Source organism: Myotis nattereri (assembly GCF_964212035.1).
Source record: "Myotis nattereri genome assembly, chromosome: 4".
Classification (NCBI taxonomy): domain Eukaryota; kingdom Metazoa; phylum Chordata; class Mammalia; order Chiroptera; family Vespertilionidae; genus Myotis; species Myotis nattereri.
This window is the reverse complement of record NC_138079.1, coordinates 59,281,655-59,298,776: the sequence shown is the minus strand read 5'-3', so window position 1 is coordinate 59,298,776 and position 17,122 is coordinate 59,281,655. Positions and strand designations below refer to the sequence as shown.

The following is a 17,122-nucleotide window of genomic DNA, read 5'->3' as shown; positions in this document are numbered from 1 at the left end:
GGCTTTTGAAATCTTAATATTACAAGTTAAAATGATTTAAATATAGTTAGTAAAACATATTTATAGGCTAATATTCCTTCCATGAAAGAGACTTCAAATTATTAATAAAGAATTTACTTATCATTTACTATCAAACAATATACACTCATCTTTAAGTTATATTTCCAAGGTAAGTCTTCAAAAATGTAGTTTTTGAAGTTATTAGACACAAATTGTAAAACTTCTATCTAAATCTTGATAGTAGATTTAGTACACCCTAGCCGGTTTGGCTCAGTGTATGGCACATCAGCCCATGGACTAACAGGCACATACCTCAGTGGCAGGCTCAATTCCCAGCCCTGGTTGGGCATGTGTGGGAGGCAACCAATCGATGTGTCTCTCTCACATCAATGTTTCTCTCTGTCTATCTCTCCCCCTCCCTTTCCTCTCTCTAAAGAAATCAATGGAAAAATATCCTAGGGTGAGGATTAATAAAAAATATAAAAAGAATAATAAAAGTATACTTCCATTAACATAATAATAATAAAAATATTTACAGTAGTAAAGACCTAACAATATAGATTGAGGGATGTAGTCAAATATCGGAAGTAAAAAGTTTTCTTTAAGAAATATATTTGTATTGCTTTCATGAACATATATTATTAGATATACTAGGCTAACAGACTGGTTGTCAAGACCAGAAGAATACTGAGGATCTCTGTTACTTGACAACAACAAAAATCATTTATCAATTCTATGAGTAAATAACACAACCTGTTTTGTTTTTAGTATGTTTAATAATACCCCTAAAAACTACTTAACTAGTGTTTTGGTTTTTTTTTTTCCATAATTTTAATTTCTGAATAAATTGACAAAGTTCCCTTTTATGTAATACAGAAAGAATACAGAAAAACAAAGGCCTTCATTTATTATATATTTTTATTTTTGGGCACTGCAAGAATCCCTTGAAGAGTACATAAATTGTTCACTTTCATTTTCTTGCTTATTTCTCCAATTGTAAGCCCAAAAAACAAGTTATTTTACTAAAAAAAGTAAAATTAGAATTCCCTTTACACAGGTCTATATGGGCTGTTTAACATCTTACCTTAAATGCAAGGCAGACTTTCCAAGCAATTAATTTCTCTCGTGCATTGAGAATAACAGGGTATCTTACTTCTTTTCCTTCACTGTCTCGTTCCACCTTGCCATCAAGCGCTGGAGATTTTCGAGCTTCAGCATGGGCATAATCTGGACCCACTGTATAAACCTTTTATGAATGTTAAAGTATATATTTTATTAAAATATAAAAAATATTTGTCTCCAGATTAGGCTTTCACACATCTTTCTATTTACATGTCAAATTTTTAATATGTTGGAAGAAGTTATAAATAATTAATTACATGGCAAAACTGGTAAAGTGAAGTTCAATTCTCTAGAAAAAAAATTATACTGAGTATTATGAGGGAATACAGGGATGTAACTGATGTGATTTTTCTTAAAATTTTTTAGTTTAACAAAGGAGACGTACAAATAACAACAAAAAAATATTATAGAAATAATTGCCAAAAGACGATTTTAAAAAAGGAGGAAGGTGAGGGAGAGCATAAATTTAAAGGCAAACAAGAGATGGAAAGGCACTCTAAGCAAAGGTAATAAACACAGAAGAGGGCAGAGGCATGAAATAGCACAAGGTATTCAGGTAAGAGTAAGTTATTTGGCCTGATTTATACCATAAGAAATAAGGTTCATAGGGCAGACAGCAGACAAACTATGAAATAAATATCTTGTATGCCAGTTTTATGAACCTGGTAATTATCCTGCGGTCAATGAGGATCCACAAGAGAATTTTAAAGGAGAGGTTCATGTTCAGATTTAAGAAAGCACTCTGGTTAGACAGACTGACAAAAGGTCAAGCAATTAAGACTTGTCTATACTTTTATCTTTGTCAACAGAAATCACACATTTTTATAACACATTACAGTTGTTGCATATCTCAAAACATCAGTTATACCAGTGATGGCGAACCTTTTGAGCTCGGCGTGTCAGCATTTTGAAAAACCCTAACTTAACTCTGGTGCCGTGTCACATATAGAAATTTTTTGATATTTGCAACCATAGTAAAACAAAGACTTATGTTTTTGATATTTATTTTATATATTTAAATGCCATTTAACAAAGAAAAATCAACCAAAAAAATGAGTTCGCGTGTCACCTCTGACATGCGTGTCATAGGTTCGCCATCACTGATCTACACTGATGAGTGCTTAGAAACTGTGATGGCTATTAGACCCACTATACTTTCTTACTCAATGTTCTTTTAAAGAAGCATACATATTATTATATCACAAAGTTGGTTTTTAAATATTTGATAACTATATTTCAATAAAATTTATCTCATTTTTTAATCTTGTATGTTTTATTTTAAGCATTTAAAAACATTATTCTATAAAATTTGTTTTTTAAAAGGGTCTATAGGCTTCAGATTTCCAAAAGCTTTCACAGTACAAGACAGATAAAGAATAGACATTGCTAATTAAAGGGTACTCTATTTTCTGATATCACTGTAAATTCTAAATACAAAATTAAAATATACTTTAATCAACCCTACCTTAACATCAGTACCATCTGTGGGCATAAACTCTTCATATATATATGAGCCCGTTTTTCGTACATTGCTTTCTGGGGAATAAACACTACTTCTACTGCCAATCTGAAAACAAAATATGTCCATCAGCATAAAAACTAAATTATTCCCTTCATTTTTATAATATAACCCTTTAGCATCTATTTCCATCTTAGACAAAAATAATTTGTTTTAATCCACAAATATTTAACAAGACTGTGTAGGTAACACTATATTTTCTGCTGCATTTGTGGCTTACATGTAAGTTAAATAGCACTAAAAAATACAATGAACACTAAGAATAATGTTTCTAAGATCCAACCATGTTGTTGTATGTAACTCTAGTTCAGTGGTTCTCAACCTTCCTAATGCCATGACCCTTTAATAAAGTTCCTCATGTTGTGGTGACCCCCAATTTCATTGTTACAAACTGAACATAATTAAAGCATAGTGATTAAGCACAAAAACAATATGTAATTATATATATGTTTTCCAATGGTCTTAGGTGACCCGTGAAAGGGTCGTTTGACCCCCAAAGGGGTCGAGACCCACAGGTTGAGAACCGCTGCTCTGGTTTGTTCACTTTTACTACTATAGAATTTTCCACCATATAAATATACTGTAATTTATTCATTCTCCTATCAGTGTGTATTTGAGTTGTTTCAAAGCTTTACCTATTAGAACAACATTGCTTTAAACATTCTTAAAAGTATCTCTGTGGCACATGTGTGCAAGATTGTTTCTAAAGTATATGCTAGAAATGGAATTGCTAGGTGAGACTATGCCCATATTCAACTTACAAAAATAATGTCAAAATCTTTTATACAATGTTTTAACAATTTACAATCTCTCCAGCAATGTATGTGAGTTCCCACTGCTCTACATTGCTTGTCTATACTTGGTATTGTAGGACTTTTTAATATTTGCTACCCTAGTGGATATAAAATAGTATCACTCTGTCCTTATTTTGTACATCCATGATTATTTACGTGTATGTAAATTTTTCATCCTGATATATTACTAAACAATGTAGCTAATTTGCTTTCCCGCCAACAACATTTGGACTTGGGCTTGTTTTCCATCTACTTCCATCTTTTTTATCTTTGCCAATACAAAGTAACTCAATATCATTATCTTTTATTCCTGATTTGCATTTATTTTATTACTAGAGGCCCAAAATTTGTGCACTTGGGGGGTAGGGGGCGTCACTCAGCCTGGCCTGCACCCTCTTGCAGTCCAGGAGCCCTTGGGGGATGTCCAACAGTCAGACATCCTTAGTGCTGCTGTGGAGGCAGGAAAGGCTCCCTCCACCACTGCTGCGCTCACCAGCCGTGAGCCCAGCTCAAGGCTTCTAGCTGAGCAGCACTCCCCCTGTGGGAGTGCACTGACCACTAGGGGGCAGCTCTTGCATTAGGTGTCTGCCTCCTAGTGGTCAGTGCATGTCATAGCGTGCGATTGAGCAGTCTTAGCATATTACGCATTGATTGGTTGAACAACTGACCACAAGACCAGACACTTAGCATATTAGGCTTTTATTATATAGGACTAGAGACCCGGTGCACAAAAAATTTGTGCACTCGGGGGGTGGGGAGGTCCCTCAGCCTGGCCTGTGCCCTCTCACAGTCTGGGACCCCTTGAAGGATGACCATCTGCTGGCTGAGGCCTGCTCCCCAGGGGATTGGGCCTAAACTGGCAATCAGACATCCCTCTGGCAGCCCGACAGCCCTCGGGGGATGTCCACTTGCCAGCAGGGAGCAGACCTAAGCTGCAGTCGGACATCCTTAGCACTGCTGAGGAGGCGGGAGAGGCTCCCACCACCACCGCTGTACTGGCAGCCATCAGCCTGGCTTGTGGCTGAGCAGAGCTCCCCCTGTGGGAGCACACTGACCACCAGGGGGCAGCTCCTGCATTGAGCGTCTGCCCCCTGGTGGTCAGTGTGTGTAATAGTGACCAGTGATTCCCAGTCTTTCTGCTGTTAGGGTCAGTTTGCATATTACCCTTATCCTATTATATAGGATAGAGGCCTGGTGCACGGGTGGGGGCCAGGTGGTTTGCCTGAAGGGTGTCCCGGATCAGGGTGGGGGTCCCCCTTGGGTGCCTGGCCAGCCTGGGTGAGGGGCTGAGGGCTGTTTTCAGGCTGCCCGCACCCCCCTCAGGGTGGGGTCCTCACTGGGGTGCCTGGCCAGCGTGGATGAGGGGCTGAGGGCTGTTTTCAGGTGGGCCAACCCAGCAACTGAAGCTCCTGCCTCTCCTTTTTTTTTTTTCATTCTGGGATTTATTTATCTTCTGTAATTGAAACACTGTTGGGGCTCCAGCTCTGAGGCCAGCTGGCTGAAAGCAGGTATCTAGAGTTTGTTTAGCTTCTATAATTGCAACATTGTTTCTTAGAGTGCAGCTCAGAGTCGGGCTGCCGCAGGCGGGGAACCTTGGCTTCCTCCATCGCCAGGGCAACCAAGCCTCATGTTCGCTTCAGCTGCCTGGCAGCCGGCTGCCATCTTGGTTGGCAGTTAATTTGCATATCACCCTGATTAGCCAATGGGAAGCATAGTGGATGTATGGTTAATTACCATATTTGTCTATTATTAGGATGGGTGCAATTTTGAGCATACTCGCAGGTATGTAAAAGTTATTGGTATTACTTTTTTTATGAACTATTCATTTTGGGGGCGGCTGATATTTTCTAAAAAACTGCTGATATGTACCTAAATTTTTCATATGACAGATAAGTAAATGAAAGGTAGAAGGAAAGCAAGTAGGTTCTTGACATTATGTAGGAAGAAATTTTGCATAAGCAAAATTTTTAATAATTTATATCTAAATGATACATTCTTATTTAATCATAGTTTTAACAAATACTTGATAACTTTTAGTAAAATTTATACAACAATGTACAAAGAACAGTATTCAGTAGGATAACAAAGGTTTACCTTTCGAAAAAGTCTTTGACTTCCACCACCAGCAGATGTTGGATAATAAATGTAAACATTGTGATCTTCTGCACTAACTGGCTTCTCTACAAATGGCTTTTGAAAAACTTCCCCATTTACTTCTACATGATCTTCCCCTTCAATCAGACTGCATTCTATAAATCAAACATAATAGCAAGAAAAATTAAAGTACTGATTTTATTTTAATTTAAAACACTTATGCAAACAACATATACCAACACTTATGATATATGGCATTAGGGACTATAGTTGTTCTTCAAAATCTATTTCACCCTGCCATTTCACCCTATCACCCATAGAATCCAAACTTAGATATGAAATGATGCCAATAACAAAGTTGAAAAATAACTCCAAAATGCTATCATTTCCTGAAAATGATCCTTATGGGATCATTCATATCACAGATACCATAGAACATAAAGTTATTTAAATTAGAAAAGTAACTGATATGTAGAGTAAGCAAGCGATCCAATCAGAAAGTAAGATTTTCACCTCTAGACAAATAAGAAAAGTTCCCTGATACAGATAAGTACTATATCAGTGTTTTAATAAATGTTGTTTTGAAGTACAATGAAGTTATCAAAATTCCCCCAAATACTGTTATCAGAATATTAAATCTTAAGACAAACATTTATCTTGCTTTTTTAAGACTAAGTTATGTATAGCTTATATGCTGTTTTAGGTAACCCGGAAAATGAAGCAAAGTGTACTTTAAAATATTAATGAATAGCAATATTTCAAAATTCCTATTCATCAGAAATTTAATTGTGCCATCTTAGCATGAAGTTTCTAATACTTAATTCAATAGTCATAGACGAATCACTTGTTTACCCCAAATCAATACAAATTTATTAAAGCATGTAATTTAAAAATTCTTTCTTATGACTCGCAGGGAAATGTCATATGTAAACCAAAGAAAAATGAGAAATATAACTCCTAAGTTATTATTAGCCTTTTAGCTAACAGTGTCACATTTTAACTGAGTACAATGCTTATTTATTTGGATCATTAAAAAACTGAATATCAGAATACCTTGAGTTCTTTAAATTCCTTCCACTTAATTACAGAAGGGAAGTGGCCAAAAGTATGTTGAAAGATAGAAGGTAGCTTGTTTAAAATCTCTTACTCTTACCTTTGGGATTATTTGGATCACGGTTCAAAATTGCATAACGAGGAAGTAAAATACCTTCAGCCTGAAGAATACTATATACTTCTCTCCTGAAGTAAAAGGAAAACAAATATCCTTATTGTTTTAGAGTTGTTTCACGAGTATATCATTGTACTCTTCATAAGTATATTATTACTGTTCTACCACTAAAAAAGCAATGTATATTAAGTCTCTTTATTTTTTAAATAAAGAAATGTCATTTAAAATATTAAAAAATGTATTCATCAATTAGAACAAAAAATGTATGCAGAATACATTATGTGGCATATTAAAATACTAACTTTTAAATTAAGAATGTAAATGTATAAAAAGAAATGGTTAAAGTTGCTACGTGGCAATGACAGAATATTACCGAACCATTAAAAACTTTATACTCTACATAAATTTAATAACATGGGAAAATGTTTACAGTACAAGAGAACAGCGATCCTAATTTTGTAAAATGTGAGTGTAGGTATATATCACTTTCTATATGAACAAATATGGTAGATGTAGTGGTAGGGTTAAATGTCTTTCTTTATGCTTTTGTTTTCCAAACTTCTTAAAATGAGTATGCATTTGTATATGTACATATACTTATAATACATAAACATGCATTAATATGTAAACCTAAGAAAAATGTTTAAAAATTCTAGATATTAACAATGTTACTATCTGAAAGAATCGTAAAAAACAAAAATAGAAAAACAAATAAACAATAGGGTCATATACTTTCTAAAGCCCTTTCATATATATAATCTTATACTGTAATGCTAACATGAAAGAAAATAGAATGCTAGTGAAATTATAAGGGTAGACATTAGACTAAAATATCAATTAAATGAAAATACATAAATACATTCATATTTTACCATTTCTCTTAGAAATCCATGCTTTGAGCTTGTTAAATTAATTTTAAGATATATAGTGAAATGTTTTTTCAAATGGTTATACTTTAACATTAAAAAAATCTAATTATACTGAGTAAAGCCCTAATTTCCTCATCAGTCACATGTGTAAGTAATTGTTCATCATTTTCAATGGTTTAGTACCGTGGTCGGCAAACTGCGGATCTCGAGCCACATGCGGCTCTTTGGCCCCTTGAGTGTGGCTCTTCCTAAGCCTTAGGAGTACCCTAATTAAGTTAATAACAATACCTACCTATATAGTTTAAGTTTAAAAAATTTGGCTCTCAAAAGAAATTTCAATCGTTGTACTGTTGATATTTGGCTCTGTTGACTAATGAGTTTGCCGATCACTGGTTTAGTAGGCTTTGGAAATTAAACAAACCTGGTATAAGTCCTTGCACCACTACTTGTGGAACTACTTTTAACTTAAGGCAAATTTACCACATTGGTATGCTTAGATCTCAAGTTTCTTCATCCATAAAACTGGGCATGAATGCCTACTTCCAAGTATTATTTCAAGGATACCACAAATTAAAGTATATGAAAACACCTGATCCCATGTCTCCTTACAGTAGATAATAAATTAAAGTTAATTTTCCTTCCCTTAATTCAACCAACTTCACCACTCACTCACCTATCTTGTATGAGATACTGCATATTCAAGTCATTGATTACAAATGGATTCCTGAGTTTTGCATAGGCAACTGCTTTGTCCAGTGGAAATCCTAAGAACACATATCATTAACATATTCTGTACAACCTCAAGATAAGCTGACACCTGTAACTTTATTGACTTAAATTTAAGCCACCTCACATAAAAGCTGAATTTCATTATGCATATAACTACTTTCTTTATAGGTGTGGAATAATAAACACATAAAACTTGATTTGACATGTACTATTAAATAAACTTTTTTTTTCTAGTTAATTTGATTGATAAGGCACAGCAAGCCAGTGATCATATAACCAAATTTAGAAAACTGACATGTTAGTCAATGCTTAATTATTCAGTCACCTGATAAAAGGTAAGATTACCTCTTAAAAAAATAGAAATCTCTATATAAATAAGAATATCACAGTCACCTGGTGATTTTTAAAAAAAATACGATTCCTCGTCTCACTTAAAATATTTTGATGCTTATATATAAATTAGCTGGTAATTCAAAGAACATATACATCTTTAAAAATAGCAGCAAAACAAATTAATTCACATGCAACAGATATGTGCTCAAAATATAAAATACAAGAGCAGAATAACACTTGCTGCTACTACTACGTCAGTGTTAAAATATCAGCTATTAACTCCCTAAACATTCTAGAGTGACTTTGCTAAAATAACTAATTATAATGAAAACAAATCAAATGGCAAATATAGTCTTTAAAAATCTAAAAAGTTTTAATGATTATATGTCACTATCTGTATTGACAATAGAAGCCTACAATTTTATCCATCAATTCAATTAAGAGAGGCAGTCTACCATAGAGGTTAAGAGCATAAACTGGGGTTCAAATCCTGGTTCCACCTTTCACTAGCTCTGTGACCTTGGTCAAAATTTTTTAACATCTCTAGGCCTTTGATTCCTGGCTGTAAATGGGTATTACACCAGCCTTACCTAGTAGGGTTTCTGAGGAATTAAATAAAAGTGTATATAAAATACTTAATACAATACCTGGCACAGTAAGTACTCAATAAATGTTAACTGTTGTTATTTCTTAAATGACAATATTTTAATGAATATTTTATCTAAGGAAATGGGTAAAAATCAGCAAGCATGCATAACTTTAGCATTAACTATATTATACCCGTGAAGACCTATAGGAAAGAAGTATTAAAGCATACTGAAGTTAAATGCTGCAATTAAGGAAGATTTATTCCAAAATTCCTCTTAGTTTTAAAAATTTAAATAGAAATAGAATCACATGACCACAAATGACAAACCCTTTTATGGAGACTCTCAGAATTCTTTACTTGTAAAGATGTCTCAATGTCTCTAATTTGAAGGCTCCTAACAGAATTGAGCAATAGTCAGGCCCCTGCTCTTGCTGTTGTTAAGAGGAACTTTTTCCTCACCGAAAGATAGCATATGGGATATGACCTTAGATAGCACCTACTTTTTATAGGCAAATCGGTTTTGTAGAAAGAACCATGTGATAGTAGGAGAAGAACACCTTACCCTCAGGGATAAGCAAATTTTAGGGTTCTCTGAAATGATGTACTTCAGTCTACAAAGGAGACGAGGGCCTTGAGCTTCTCTAGAATAAAAATCAATACAGGCTGTGGAAGCACAGAAGGTCTGAACCATGGTCCATCTCCATCTTGCTGAAGGAGATGCTTCTTGAACACCTAACTAACACAGCTGGGGCCTACATATTTGGTAACAAGAACCATATATTATAAATACATTGTAAGTGAGCACATATCTTCTATAATTCTTAGTGAGAAATTCACTTAATTCACAGAGTCTTAGGTTATAAATTTTCAGATATATATTTAACAATAATTTTGCTCAGTAGACTTACCATGAAGTACTACTTTACTAGGAAGTAAAACTTAAGCTTAATGATATTTCAGTTTGATTTATAGAAGTAAAACCTCATATTAAAATTTTAAGTTCTTAAGAAATAAAGTATGAATATGTATATGAGAAATAACAGATCATTTCCTATCTGGCGAAAGCATAAGGGATTAAAATATTCAATAATTCAAGAATTTATCCTAAAAAACTTAGAGGATTTTATCAAAACCTTATTTTTAATAGTGAAAACTGGAAACCATCTAATTTTTAGGATAGTGGTTAAAAATGCTATCGTACTTCCACACAATGACACAATAGAATTAAAAATCAGGTTTTTAAAGAATGATATGGAGAAAAAAACTTTTGATATAACTAGTGAAAAAGTTAAATATAAAATTACATATACACTATAATACTAAATATATTTCTAAAAATACACACACAAAAAGGGCTGGAAATATGTAAAAATGTTTATATCATCTATCTGTAAGAGTAGATGAGTTTAATTTTATTTTTCTAATTTATCTAATATTCTACAATTAACATGTATTAGTTTTACAATCAGAGAGGATAAAAAGGAGTTTCCATCCCCATTCTTTAATACCTTTAGAATGGAAAGAAATAAGACAATCACATAAAGGCCAGTTTTCCACTGGTTCATTCAAAATAACGTCCTCTTCAAATACTATTACTGTAATATATTTAAATAAGGAGATCCTTTCAAGAATTTCCTTCATTGGTTTTGATTTGGATTTCTTTGCCATGGAACATATTCCAACCACAATCTGCCTTTCCGGTGGCTAAAACAGAAAAGAAACAAAAAATTAGGTTGACAATAAAAACTCCAAAGTACAGCTATCTTAAATCTTTCTCAGAAGTAGATGAGGATTGTGAATTAATAAAAATGACACATTAACCAAAAAAGGCATTTTTCAAAATTATATCATCATAATACATACTTAACAAAATAATAGTTTTCTACAAAGATTTGCAAAAAAAATTAAACTTTCAGAATATTGTTACTATTTTCTTTCAAATTTTAAACTTAAGAAAATACTCCTTTAATTGTCCCTAATATTTATTTACCTTCTTCACACCACAAAGGGGCAAATAAAAGACAAACCCTATCTAATCCAAGTAAAAGGCCAATACGAGTGAGAAAGAATTCTCTTGACTAAAATATGATGTTGTTCTGACTACAAAGCTATACAGTATTAAACTACTTTTGTAGATTAAGTATGAGTATTAGTTGGTCAACTATGACAAATTAGAAGGAAATTTTGGAGAAGGCCACACTGCTAAGCAGTGTCAATGCACTTTGACACCACAATTGTCATACTCTACTATTCCTTTTTAATCGTATTGTTCCTCTCTGGCACCACCGCTACAGTTCAAAGGCCATGATTTGGCCTGAAACAAAAAGCAGAAAAAAAAAAATTTACGAGTAGCTCACAGGTTTATAAAATTACTTAAGATTCATTGAGGCCTTTGCATTCAGATGCTTAGAGTTTTATCAAATATATAAAGAGAGCTGTGTCCAGTTTTTCATTGCAATTCTTCTCTCTCTTCCATTTTATATATTTCATATGACATCATAATCTGGGCTCAAATTATACTAGAGCTAGAAAGTTTTACTGGACTCTAAAAATAAAACTGGATAACATCAGAATTAAATTGGTATTTTTAGCCTAGAATTGTATTTCTTCATTGCTCTAATTCAAATAAAATTCAAATTGATATTGGATTTGATTGTAAATCCTAACTGCCCTGAGATCTGCTGTCTTTCTCACTTGTGATCATCCACTTTAATGTTCCCTTATTCAATTTTTTCCTGATGAAAACCTTCAGTATAGCTCATTAAGATGTTCCTAAAGTAGATTTCTTAGACAACAAAAGTGCTCCACCTAACACTGCATACTGCTTTACAGTTTAAAAAATTAAAAACTGGTAAGTTTTATTTGCTTACTATAGATCTATTTAATGAATAGCTGATCATTGCCTAAGATGAACTGAAAACATTATAGTTTAAAATGTACAAATAAACCTATATTAAGAAAAAATAACAGAATTTTCCTATTAGAAGAATGAAAATAATTTTTAAAATAGGTCTAAATTATTTAGTTAGAGTTAATGTCTAAATGAAATTCTTTGAAATTTTAACATAAGAATGGTCTGAAACAAACTTTTATCAATGCATAGGTCAAATAAATCGTATCAAGCTCCTCAAAAGTGACAACTACACATCATGAATGTAAACAATTTAATTAGTTCGAATATTCCAAGAACTATATATTAAGCACTGAAGAGTTAGACATATAAAAACTACCAGTCCTCAAAATTCTTTGAGTCTAATGGGGGAGAGAGTAATAATATAGTATGATACATGAAATAAAAGTATATATGTCAAGGTATAGAAATAGTATCAAGGAAGAAGTGTTCAATTTTCTCATGGAGAAAAAGAGCAAGGAGAGGGGGAAGAGTGAACATGAAATCTGAGCATTGTTTCGAAGAATGAAAAACAGTTCACAAAGCACCCCAAATAAAGGCATTTCATAGAGACAAAGGAGTGCACACAACAGCAAAAAGGCACGATACAACATGGAATATGTGGAAAATAAATTTGATATTGCTAAGACATAAAAAGTAAAAGGCATGAGATATAGTACAGGTCTAGATACAGGTGAAAAGAAAAAGTCCTTATGTGTAAGACTGGACTTGGTCCATCAGTGGTGTGCACAGTGTGTTCAGGGCTCTATAGAGAAAGGGTTAAGTGTAGCAGAAGCTGAGTCAGTAGTTCTTTCCAGTCTAAGTCAGACAGAGAAGCTGTTTTTATGCTTTATTTACTGGCCTTCTAGATAAAACTTCAGAGGAAGAAAAGTTTTGGCTGGTAAGGAAAGCTTGAAAATAATTTTTTTCTGGAGTGAGGTGGGTGGTGGGATAGGTTTTAAATGAGTGACAGTCTGATTTGCATTTTAGTTATGTGTAACTGCACTGTGAAAGAATTTAAAGAGTCATGTAACAGCTATTTTTGGTTTGTTTTTACTGCTTTTACCAAGTATAACAGGGTTTTGTCTTAAGACAAAATTATTTTTTCCAATTAGAAATATAAGAAACACAAACCTAAGTTTGTATTTTAAATCAGTTCTCAGAGTAAAGCAATCTCAAGTTGTAGAGAGAACACAATGACAAGAATAATATTGAACTAATGGAACCATGGCAAAACAAACATAATAATGTGTCCTCAAGATCCAACATGGATGTACATTCCTCAAGTTCCAACATGGATAAACATTCTAATAGATCAGATAAGAGAACAGAACTTGCACATGCTTGTACATACTTAAACACACATGCACAATCTGTAGATATGTAAGGTGGCCTCTCCTTCTAGCCACACAATTTACTTCTGATTAGTTAATAAATAGGGATATCTTATGGTCAACCACCACCTGTGTTGATCACATGACAAACGTAAGCTGGTTAAGTAGTCCTACTTTGGTACCTTTGAAATTATTTCCTTCTTTATCTTGATGTATTTGTTATATATTTCTACATACAAAGAAAACCTTTTGATTTATGCCACTTTTTCAACCTAGTCCTTTGTTGTGCTAGGCATATCACTGAAAGACACTATAATAGGAATCATTAAGTAATTTAAAAGTCTGAGCCCTAATTATATTTCTTGACACACCATAAATTCAATGTCACTCATAAAACAAACTTTTTCAGTTTAAAATATTCCCAACAAATTTCTATATGAAAAAAAAGTCTTCACAATTTCAGATAAAATATTAATTCACCTTAATAATGATCAGTAAAAAAATCTATCTTGTATTGGTCTTTTCTGACCAAAAAAACAAACAACTTACAGAATCATCCTCCTCCTCCTCATCTACATCGGCATGGTGGAAGAAATGTCGATAATTACCAGGGTTGATTTCTGTATCTTCAGGCCCAACAAAGAATCTGGCAGATCCACTCATTTTTATTTCATTTGGTATAGGTTGTAATTTAAATGTGCTATACTAAAACTGCTTCTACATAAATAGCATCACAAGAATGCATTCTCTTTATACCAGCTGACACATAGGTCTGTTGCAGCTTATTTCTGCTTATACAGACACTTGAATTGTGATGACACTTAGTTGGCAAATGTTCTTTTGTTCTCAGATATCATTGCTTCATTGTTGATGCAGTTTAGAAAGCAAAGATAGTGAGGCTATTGCTTCAGTGAGATGATTCAGCAATCCTTTTACCTAAAATAAAATAAAAAAAATAATTTTAAATGAAGCTTATAAGATCTGTACCAATAACTTGATGTATACCTTCAAAATGAAAAGATATTTTCTTTCATAAAATTAAGAAATTAAGACTCGGATCTTCAATATACAACTTTGTAACTGGACAAACTGATACAAAATAACAAAAAGACCAAACACTAAAATCCTCAAGTGCAAAATTATCTAACAAATTAGGAAAAAAATATTTAAATTGTAACAAAATTACATTAAAAGCTAAATCCCTCTGCATATACATAGTTCAGTAATATCTGAATGAAAAACAACAGATAAAATGGAGTTTAATAAACATTGACCCCTATCCATCAGTCTGAAATTACATTAAATCAATTCTTTTTAAAACAGTGTATCACTTTATTGGGGCGGGGCTGGAAAGGGAGACACCATGGTGGGGAACTAAATCAAGTAAAGGAATACAAGTGCAGGAAGCAATAATGTTAATAATACACAAAATGGATAACTGCAATCATTTTCTTAAGAGGACTCAACTTGTGGAAGAAAACCTTTAATTGCTGTTGCAAAAAAACATCTGTATGAAGTAGAATTTGGTTTCAGCAACATCAGTAGAGAATATGTTCTAGAATTTGGAGGTAACTGGATGTAATATCCTGGCAGCAATTTAATAGAACAGTCTCAAATGATTACACTGAGGCCAACACCTAAGGGGGATGAAAGCCATGTGTTCGGGGAATTTTGGATGATAGTTAGAGAAATATTACATTGTGCATAAATCAAATTGAATTTTTATCACAAGTGTTATAAAGTTTCATACAGTAAAAGTTTTTTTCTACATGTACTCCAATTTCACAGCAAGAGTGACATAGGATACTTAAACACAGGAGAGAGCATTCAGGCAAGATACCGAACTCCTTGATATAAGAAAGTATTCAATTCAAAGTGATTACACTATTGTTGCGTCTAGGGCTTTCTGCAACAAGGTGGTGGCTATGGAAAGCCCCTAGTATCAATATCTAAAAAGCAGCAACACCTTCTTCTATGTGTGTTCCGTTTTGCATTTTTTCTTAACCCTGCTGCTGTTACTAGTTCTTAGCAAAACTGGTAAAAACAAGGTTGTAATCATTGAACAGAGCATTCTAACAATCAAGGCATTTAAAACCTTCAATCTTCTGGGGAGAAGAAAGCATTGCGTGCCATTTAGAACTCTGGTTCACAAACAAGATGGTCACAAATTTTCCTGGCCTGAAGACTTCCTGATCAGGTCATCATAGTAGGCCCGACTTAAGTTTGTTTCAAAGCTAACGTAAGAAAATTCTGGTTCTGGAGTGATGTGAGTAGTCCAATAAGTTCCATCCGATTCCATGCCATTCACTGAATGCCCATAAGGATTGAACACTGTGGCAGCAATGACAGAACCTGGTATCAGGTCATGAATTGCACTCTAACGAGTGACATCCTGTGCAGTAACACCACCTTTCATGGAGAACTGGTCCATAACTGCTGGGTCAAGCTCACTCATCAGAATTTTCAAGGTTTGATCTGGCTGACTAATAACCCTACTCTCTGGGAAATCCAAAGTAAACCACAGTCAGAAATCATACATCCCATACAATGTGCTGCTCCATTTGGGAAAACTGCAATAAGCTGTATTTTTCCCCCAGAAATTCCAGTGTCAGCACCCATGGTGAGAAGGCTTCATGAAATTCTTACCAGAACAAAAGAAACTTTAAATTGCGTCCAACCCACTGTGATCCCTAGTAAGTTTCAACAGGGGAACTAGTGCTTTCAGCAAGAGGATGATACCATATATCTTCAAAATGAAATGTCTCCTGGAGACAAACATGTTACTCCCACACAAGCTCACTTATAATTGAACATTGCACATCCTTCAAAAGTATGTGCTACTAGATCTTGGGATGGTGCAAAGATTCCCAGATCCTTGATTTGTGTCAGGTTGCTGCCTCCAGTAGCCTCACAGTCCCTTTAAAAAAATGTGCAGCTCCTTCACTGTGAGACTAGCGAACAATCAATAACCACAGAAAATCAACTAAATGAAGTCTCTTCTCCCACTGCTGCTGAGGATGGTTTCAGCTGTTATTACTAAAGTTCAGGTTCCCTTTTTTTTGGTTATAATTTTATATTAACTTTTTCTTTAAAAGGATGAATAAAATTTTCCCAGCTTTTGTGAGTATGCGTGTGCGTAAGTGGAACGTGAGTCTGTTGGACACAGAGGCAGATACACTTAGTCTCTCGTAGTCTGCTGTTCTGTTAGAGAGAGCAGAGCCGCTGCGAGCTAACGGTGCCTGCCGCACTGAGAAAGCTGAATCAAATTTTAAAAGGCCCCAATTTGTAAAAGTACATTTTGCAAACAAACAAGATATATTTTTAGAGAATATAACTATTCTGCATTCTGGTCTCATATCAATCAACAAAACAAGATTAGAGTGAAAACAGTATTTGATTATAACATCAGCCCCTAACCCAGTGGTTCTCAACCTTCTGGCCCTTTAAATACAGTTCCTCATGTTGTGACCCAACCATAAAATTATTTTCGTTGCTTCTTCATAACTGTCATGTTGCTACTGTTATGAATCGTAATGTAAATATTTGATATGCAGGATGGTCTTAGGCGAACCCTGTGAAAGGGTCGTTCGACCACCAAAGGGGTCGCGACCCACAGGTTGAGAACCGCTGCCTTAAACAGATGCCGGTGAACATCAGTTTAAGAACTACACATAACAGTGA

At 34.1% G+C, this 17,122-nt stretch overlaps 1 protein-coding gene and 1 pseudogene across 2 annotated transcripts in view; both read right to left on the bottom strand.

The window, feature by feature from the left end:
- The window catches only part of PPIP5K2 (diphosphoinositol pentakisphosphate kinase 2), a 66,085-nt gene that overhangs the window by 47,472 nt on the left and 1,491 nt on the right, over positions 1–17,122 (bottom strand). Inside the window, exons 2-8 of the mRNA XM_081089060.1 lie at positions 13,991–14,377; positions 10,726–10,921; positions 8,240–8,330; positions 6,683–6,768; positions 5,530–5,684; positions 2,588–2,689; positions 1,085–1,246 (exon numbers count right to left, since the gene is read on the bottom strand). Coding sequence (XP_080945186.1) covers positions 1,085–1,246; positions 2,588–2,689; positions 5,530–5,684; positions 6,683–6,768; positions 8,240–8,330; positions 10,726–10,921; positions 13,991–14,104 — 906 coding nt within the window. The 5' untranslated portion in view covers positions 14,105–14,377. The remainder of the gene's footprint in view (positions 1–1,084; positions 1,247–2,587; positions 2,690–5,529; positions 5,685–6,682; positions 6,769–8,239; positions 8,331–10,725; positions 10,922–13,990; positions 14,378–17,122) is intronic.
- LOC308518005 (S-adenosylmethionine decarboxylase proenzyme-like) lies at positions 15,460–16,371 on the bottom strand (annotated as a pseudogene). Its single transcript has one exon. The product of its transcript is annotated as an S-adenosylmethionine decarboxylase proenzyme-like (transcript).